The sequence below is a fragment of the Mycena indigotica genome (assembly GCF_014461135.1).
Source record: "Mycena indigotica strain 171206Taipei chromosome Unknown Mind.scaff0008, whole genome shotgun sequence".
Classification (NCBI taxonomy): domain Eukaryota; kingdom Fungi; phylum Basidiomycota; class Agaricomycetes; order Agaricales; family Mycenaceae; genus Mycena; species Mycena indigotica.
Window position 1 is genome coordinate 4,421,853 of NW_023503007.1, and position 8,557 is coordinate 4,430,409.

General features: G+C 50.9%; 2 protein-coding genes across 2 annotated transcripts; both read left to right on the top strand.

Moving 5' to 3' along the window:
• Positions 1-1,771: 1,771 nt before the first annotated feature.
• MIND_00982200 (uncharacterized protein) lies at positions 1,772-3,463 on the top strand (the record flags this gene model as incomplete). Its single annotated transcript, XM_037366431.1, has 7 exons — positions 1,772-2,341; positions 2,394-2,549; positions 2,596-2,671; positions 2,722-2,812; positions 2,867-2,886; positions 2,940-3,051; positions 3,112-3,463. Exons 1-7 carry the CDS (start codon positions 2,117-2,119, stop codon positions 3,461-3,463), a joined length of 1,032 nt encoding a protein of 343 aa, XP_037217843.1. The 5' UTR covers positions 1,772-2,116.
• Positions 3,464-7,079: 3,616 nt separating this feature from the next.
• On the top strand, positions 7,080-8,138 carry MIND_00982300 (uncharacterized protein; the record flags this gene model as incomplete). Its single annotated transcript, XM_037366432.1, has 1 exon — positions 7,080-8,138. One exon carries the CDS (start codon positions 7,080-7,082, stop codon positions 8,136-8,138), a length of 1,059 nt encoding a protein of 352 aa, XP_037217844.1.
• Positions 8,139-8,557: the final 419 nt, after the last annotated feature.

Consider the following 8,557-nt stretch of genomic DNA (forward strand, 5'->3'; position numbering starts at 1 on the left):
CCACCATTCCGGGAAGGAACCATGCAGATCATAGAAGTTCTGCGCAGATGGCAACAAGCAACTGCACCATAAAGAAAAATCTTGTGTTAATGCCAAGTCTCTGTCTCACTCTACAAGATTTTTTAAGTAGGAGTAAGTAGTAATAGGCAGGCAGTCTGAGGAACAGACTATTAGATGCAGAGACGGAACATCAGTACCTGCAGATCCATTGATGCAACGATCATAGACTTACACCCGTGAATTTTAACAAATTAACAAGTCCAGATCCGATTTTTTCTTCCCGGTAGCTAGTGAAAAAGTTTTTTTTGATTCTAAACACAGCCACAAAAAATAAGTATTTAATAACTACCTGGACGCGAGACTTGGCGAGCGGAGCGCGACTTAGCGTTGGGACGGGCCGATTCGTTTGGGTCGGTGACGTGAGAAGAAAAATTGGATATTATGGGTCGTGTGATGGAGTGCGTAAAATGCTGCTGCAAAGCACTCGGTAAACTTACCCTTGTTGCGTCAAACTCTTGTTGATACTGCTGCTTTTATGTCCATTTTGACAGTAAGCTCAGAGTTCACTGAGAGTCAACAACACACACAGAAACTCGGGAGAAGCTTCCTAAGTTAGGAGATTACTTAGAGTCCAAAGACGATATATTTACTCCTTCTGTTCAATTAGCAGGTCAGGACTCAAGACAGTGCTAGTGCTGGCCAAATATAATTATATTGATTTATGGGCATAATATATTATAATCATATCATATTCAGCTGCAGAATATGAATATGAAGTTATGAATATATTCAACTATAATCTAGTATGTATATCTCTTGATATACTTGACATATTTACTGCTAGAAATAAATAATAAAAACATAAGAAACATGCTGGATTGTCAGGGCAACTTCCTTTGGCCGTTATATCCATTGTACCCGATCGCTCTTGAACGATATTCCTCGAGGTGGAGTAAGCAAGAATCAACTTGAAGTGCTCAACGTTGACGCAACTTGTCCGTCTAGACACTGGACCATCTCTGGACGACAAAAATTCAGTACATGGAGCGGCATGGATATCGTTCTACGTAGTGTTGCGACGGGACTGATTGCCCATATGCATCGGGGCATTCAATGTCCAGTGTGTCTCGTAGAATGGATGAAGTTTTCGGGGCATAGTGGGGGCAATGTTAAGTCGGTTGATTATGGAAAGTAGAACAGTAGCTAATATATGTTTATATATTAAGAGACAAACTGTTGCTTTGTTGGTCTATTGGGCTTTGATTTCAGTTTTTCACACTGTTCCCGGGCTCGGTTCGGCTGATGGCGCAACAATGTAGTGCCACCCTCCTAATGTATTTCTTCTGATAAAGCCATGTAGTGCCATGTGCCAGTGGCGCAGTGGTACAACGTAGTGCCAAAGCCAGCAGCATTAGCACCAGCCATCATCCTCCCCGCTCCACGCCTCAGGAGCAGTCATCCATAGTCCGTCGGCTGCTAGATTGCCTGGGCGAAAGCGCCAGCGAAATCCTGGACCGCAGGATACAAGCAGGACAACCGTTTGCACTGTCTCCAGCTTGGGGCACGGCGGCCCTATGCGGCTTGCGTGCATGGAAGCCATTGGAAGGACGCGTGAGGGACGCGGTGGAAGGGGCGGCCCGTTCTCTCCTTCCAGGACCGTCCTCCGGCCGCTCTTGGTCGTGGTGGGGCTCAAAAAGCTGAAAGATTGATGTCAACCGATCATCGGATCATTTCGAGTCCGTGACGTGTCCTATCAACCGCGTCTTGTCCCGAACACCCATGCACGACCTCGCTGGTGCCAGTCCGCCAATGGACGTTCTCTCGCCACAGGCGCCTATCGGGGGCCCGTCGGGCACTTGTCGGCCGTCCCCGCTCGCACGCCACCCCTTCCCCATCCACCTTGACTGATGGGTCTGAATGGCCGGCGATCTCGCGGGCTGTTGGCTGTTCTGCGACGACTGTTCTCGGCGATAGCCTCCCGCATTCTCAATGCTCCACATACCCCGCACTTCGCAACGTAACCAGGCGCCAAGCCCGCGTGCTATTCGTGGCCCGGCCCCGGGGAAAACTGGTGGTTATAAGGAGGGCACGGCGTTCTTCCCTTCAAGTTGACACTATGCCTCTTCAGAACGTCTCCGTCCCGTTCGCCAACCTGCTGGGGCTGACGCTCGGCGGGATGATCTACGGCGCCTATCTTATCCTCTTTCTCTCGTCGATCTACCTTTTCGTCAATGGGTACACCGAATACGGGCCCCGCGCCTCTCTCTCGCGCCGCTTCGCCAAGGCGCTCAGGTCGCCGATCGTCATCGCCAGCATTGCGCTGTTTCTGACATCCACCATCGTAAGTCCGACCTGTCTTCTACCTCTCGTCTCCATTGGCTGAGGAAAAGTAGACGTGGGTGATGACGGTCTACCGCAACTTCCGCGGCTGGATCTTCTTTGAAGGCGGCGCGGCGCCGAACGTCTTCTTCAACACGAATGCGGACATCTCGGAGACCGTGCAAGACGTTTTTCTCGCGCTTTCGCTCACGATTGGCGACTCAATGATCGTGGGTTGTTTCCACTCTGTTTGACAAGACGTCTCTCAGATCGCAGATATATCGCCTCTGGGTTGTATGGCGAAACCCATACATCATCGCGCTGCCTGTCCTCTGCGTGCTCGGCTTGTTCAGCAAGTATTCCCCTTGATTTTCGGAGTCAAGCTAATCATCAACCACGCAGTTTCTTTAATCATAACAATTGTGGAAACGACTCGCCTTAGCTTGATCGCGCTGGACACTTGGATCACCCCCACGACAGTCTTCATCCTTGTGTGAGTTCACTGGCATTTCTGCATGACTCAACTTCACTGACGGAAAATGTTCAGCACCAACGTCTACTGCACCGGTAAGACTACGGGTGACATGTGCTCCTGCCTATACTTACGAGACTTGGCATAGCTTGCATCGGATACAAGATCTTCGCAGTCGCCGTGGCGACCACAGGTCACGTCGGGAACCGCAAGCTGACACACTTCCTCGCCATCTTTGTTGAAAGTGCCGCAGGCTACACGTCAGTTTGCTTATATCTGCGCCACCTGGCCCCATGATCATGCCACTGACCGTCTGGCAGCTCCTGGGCGCTGCTTTACACGATCCTCCACCAGCTCGACCGCAACCTGCAGTTCGCGATCCAGAACACGCTCCCCGCGATGCTCGGCGCCGCGAACGCGCTCATCAACGCCCGCGTAGCGCTGGGACGGGCCATCGAGCTGCGCGACGGGGCATACACCACCAGCGGCGCGGGCAGCGCCTCCGCGAAAGGTGGAATTCCGCTGAGCATTCGTTTCGGGCGGCAGGTGCAGGTCAGCGACCCGGCCGGCACGGCGGGGACGCGGAATATGACTGTGAAGACACATACGGTGGTGGGAGAGGGCACGGTCCGGGAGGATGATGGGAGTGTTTCCAAGCCGGAGGCCTTTTGATGCAGAGCTACTTAGGGGCGAAATCGTGGCTGACTAGCGTCCCCAGGAGTCGAGTGTGATTTCTTTCAATACATCCGTCTTCCCACATCCAGGGGAAATTTTCCCTTCCAGGCTGCCTACTAAGTAATAATTATATTCCGCTGAAAACCGTCAAATATGAATATAATTATGCATTCCAGATATTATAGTATACTTATATCATATTCACCTACATATTGAGGGAGATACCTGATATATTGGTAGTATATTATATTTATACTCAGCTATAAATACTGAATATGATATGAATATATTCAAATATATTGTTATAATTTTTAGCGACTTATAAATTAGCTGAAACTTGATATTCATATGCCCACTATGACCACTTATGCCCACACACAGAACACATGACGGAAAAGCACAAAAAACGACTCAATTGCCCCCCAAAAAAAGTCCCAAATAAAAATAATAAAAAGTACAAAAAGGAGAAACAAACCCCCGATGGAGAGGAACATGAACAGGGCTTGAGCAACTGGCCTGGCGGCAATCTGCGGTGGCCCTCTACTCCCACAACTCCAGCTGTGCAAACCCCAAGTTGTCCACAGGCTGCACAGCCCCGAATGCATCGGTCATGCAGGTGTACTAGTAGAACTGAACCATTTGGGTGGCCGACAACCGGTGGCACAAATAATGCATCAACTCAAAATCTGCCGGCTGCATCAGCATTTGTGTTGCAGACTGAAGAGAGCGCAACGTGCCGATTGAAAGGGGAGCATCCTGCAGCCGGGTTGGTCAACAGCTGATGCTGGATTGTTCAGCAAGCAGTGCGCCTCCGCGACTGCCTGAACTGACGAGGGCTTCCCAAACCAGGGTACTTCTCCAGCCGAAACTGTGCATTCTCTGCCACCGGTAGTGCTGGCCAGAATTATATTATGCTTGATTAAATATTGAATATATTCAGAATATTATGAATATATTATGCACTTCGTGGATCACTTGAATATGATTATGTTTGAATATATTATATTATATTATGACTATGCTATCGCAGAATATTCAACTATAGTAAGGTGGATGATTACAGCTATTTTCTCAGTCTATGTACTCAGTCATAGTACTAATCTTAGTCTAAGTTAGCCCTACTTCTGATAAATGTCACATATTATCTATTATATATGGTGATTCATACATTACCCTTAGTAGGAACAAATGTCAGGAGTGATCACTTTGGGTTGACCTATTAAACATAGTGTAGGACCTCTGATCAAGTGTCTACTGGCTAACCTAAGACTAGTGACAATACCCCTGATTGTATTTTGAGAGTCCTATGTAACCCAGGGAGGCCCAAAAGGAAGTTGCACTGACAATCCAGCATATATTTTATGTTTTTGATTCCTTTTTCTAGCAGCAAATATGTCAAACATATCAAGAGATAGACATACTAGATTATAGTTGAATATATTCATAACATATTCATATTTTGCAGCTGAATATGATTATATTATACTACGAATATATTATTGGGTTGGAGCTCTGAATATGATATGATTATAATATATTATGCCCATAAAATAATATAATCATATTTGGCCAGCACTAGCCACCGGAAGGCCAGCCCGACTGGAGCTGGACCCTATCACGGGGCATTCTGTCCCCTCGGTGAGGGCCAGCATGGGAACTGATGGAGAATGAGAAGGGCTTGCACGATGAGGGGATACTGAGGGCTGAGCCGGGGCAACAACCTCGAACAGAGTATTCTCGTTTGAAACCTCAATTACGGACGTGGCACGGGCCAAAATGAGCAGACCAGCTAACATCTCAAAGTCCGGGAATGAACCCATGGACACATTGTCTGAAACATCGGTGTGTATCATGATGATGTCCGGAATGGGAGGAAGGGGCAAACAGGCAAATGGGCATCCAAGGACGCTGGGAGGAAAGGATAGGGGCCCATTCGCCGAACTCCGGGAGGTCGGCCAGGGCCATATGCCAAATAACCCCAGGGCTGGGGGGTGCCACCCCTATGTCCGGGGTACCAACTTTTCTACAAACGACAACTCTGGGAATAGCATTTCAGGGGCACCTTGGTGGACCTCTTGACAAAGTGCAGACCAGCACGGCAGCGGAAATCAGGCATAAACCAGCTAGACTGAATAGGCACGGGTCAAGTGTAAGCTGACCCATACCCGTACCCGTACGGGTCAAACCCGCCAACCCGCGCGGGTCAGCCGGACCCGTGCTCATCCCTAGGTGCCATCGACTTATCGGGCCCGCCACGACCCGATTCGAACCTTCGACCATCGCCAACGACAAGGGACCAAGTTAACGGGCCCTTTCAGTTTCGATTTACCCCGCTCGCCGTACTCACAGGTCCGACTATCCGTCTGTTCTGTTCCGGGCGCGCGTTCTTAGGAGAGGACCTTGCACAGCCCGGCCCGCAGTCTGACAGGGGGCATGGAGAGGGAACTTGAACGAACAACACTGGGAAGGGGTGAGGACTCAGGCCGCCGGCGGAGCGTTCTATGTTACTATGTGGAAAGACACCAAAAAGGAGGTAGAAGTGAGACACCCCAAGGGCACCTCAGTCTACCCTGAACCTAGACCTCTTAGGGTTATCAACCCCCCTCAAACCCTCCACCTAAGAGGCCCCAGAAAGTGGAGCTCTTCCACTGGCTGGGATTTTGCCACTGGGGGTGGAGGGTACGTCGCGGTCATGGGAGCTCAAGAATATGTTCACTAACTCCCAACATATCTTCTCGTCATCTCATTTCATTTATCTGAAGAGTGTCTGTTAGATATTGTGTTGTTTTATCTGGCAGAGAAAGACTATAATAAGAGCAGATGCAAGGAGCCACCCACGTCGTCGCGGTCACGGGACCTGTCGCGTCGCGGTCATGGGGATTCAGGAATATCTGCACCTTATCCACTCTGGATGTGTCTTCTCCCTCATGCATTTCAAGAGTCTTTGTTCGATCAGTCTTGATGCTGTGTTATTATATGTAGACAAACTAAGTATCAGACGCAACGATGACTCCATCCATGTCGCGTTGCGTAGCGGTCACGGGACCTTTCGCATCGCGTCGCTGTGGAAGTGTGGAATGTCCCTTACGTAGCTTTTCCTTATGAGGCTGTTTCCGCTTTAGGATGCCCATCATCAATATTTGATGTGGCTATTTGTTTGTAGTCTACATCATCATTTAATAGAACTCCTCACACCCCAACCACCACCGAGTTCGCAACCAGTGCTGAGATTGCTCCACCGAGGGCAGGTTGCTAGTGAACATCGAGCCCCCGACCACCAGATTCTTGCGCTTTTCGAGTCCCCGAGCCCCCGAGCCGAGCTTCACGACTGGAACGAGTTTCTGTGATTTTACCTTCACTTTTGCTTTCACTCTTACACGAATTCTTCCACTCTTTTCCCTCCGAAATCCTTTCATTCGTGCTCCCCCAATCCCGGACATATCGACCGTTCTTCTGGCGAACACTGCACAAGCCAGTACTTCCACAGTGGTGACCACCGCAGGGGGAAAGCTCTTCTATCCGGGCTTTCCTTGGTCGAGACAAGCATTGTCCGTGTGTCTTTTACATCTTCTACACTCCCTTTCCCCACTTTCGAGCTCTTTCCTTCACATTCATGCCCTCCGACGACGAATCCCTCACTCTCGAGCCCACCACGCGTTTCCCTGCCCACTTCCACGTTGCAACGAGCCCCATCACACACGCGGCACGGAGATCTCTCGCGAACAACAGCAGAATTCTCACCAGTGGCGTCGGCCATCTCTATATGGCCGTTCCGATCAACAACGTGCCCGAAATCGCTCACGCACGCCAAAATACGGTCCGAGGAGCGAGCCCGATCACGGCCGGAGCTCCCGGAGCGATTCCCACGGTCAATTCCACGCGTTTTGCGCCTTCTGCTTCACCAAACTCGCCGAAAACTATCCACGGCGCTTCCGCGAGCGAGGCCCGAGCGCCGAGCGTCGTTCCCACGCCCAAATCGCCGCGTTCTGCCACCCCGAGCAAGCCACGATCGCGCCGCTGCTTCGTTTGCGGCCGGAGCAACAACCACCCACTCAGCTTCCGTTTCTGCCCGCGCACGCGCACGCTCTTGCGCCGAGCGCTCGCCCGACTCGATGAACGAGGCAAGCTTGTGATGCCTGATGGATCCGCGCTGCCGATGACGCGACACGCCGGTGGAGTCGCTGGACACCTCATTTCCGCGCATAACGCTGCGCTTCGCGTTTCTGAGCGTCCCGAACCACCACAACCGCTTGCTCGACGTCCAACACGCCTTCCAACACCATCTGAGCCGACTCCTTCTCAAGTTCTGCCACCAACTGAGCCGATTCGCGCTGCTGAGCACACCGGCCCGCTCAATCCGAGTTCCTCCCATCCCGAGATCGCTCCGCCTGTTTCCCACGCCCCTCGCCGACGTCACGCGCATCGAACCAACCAGCCGCGCATGCTAATGCCGTGCGTCCAGTGTCAACGCACCAAATGGATGCAGTCCATTCAGACAATGCTGTTCGACAACGCCCTTCGAGCCCACTTCACAGAGATGATCACCACCTTGAATAAGCTTGATCCTGACACTCTGGCGGCGCTTTCTGACAAAATGATGGCAACTCACACACTCCCGCCGTGTTTCATCCATGCTCATCTCTCGCAACCAACCGTGTGTCCATTTGGCTGAGTACTTTCGTTGTTGGCTTCCGATCCATTCCCACTTCCATTCCGGTGATCTCGAGGTCGAGATTCGAGTTCCTCCCACTGTGGAAGTGTGGAATGTCCCTTACGTAGCTTTTCCTTATGAGGCTGTTTCCGCTTTAGGATGCCCATCATCAATATTTGATGTGGCTATTTGTTTGTAGTCTACATCATCATTTAATAGAACTCCTCACACCCCAACCACCACCGAGTTCGCAACCAGTGCCGAGATTGCTCCACCGAGGGCAAGTTGCTAGTGAACATCGAGCCCCCGACCACCAGATTCTTGCGCCTTTCGAGTCCCCGAGCCCCCGAGCCGAGCTTCACGACTGGAACGGGTTTCTGTGATTTTACCTTCACTTTCGCTTTCACTCTTACACAAATTCTTCCACTCTTTTCCCTCCG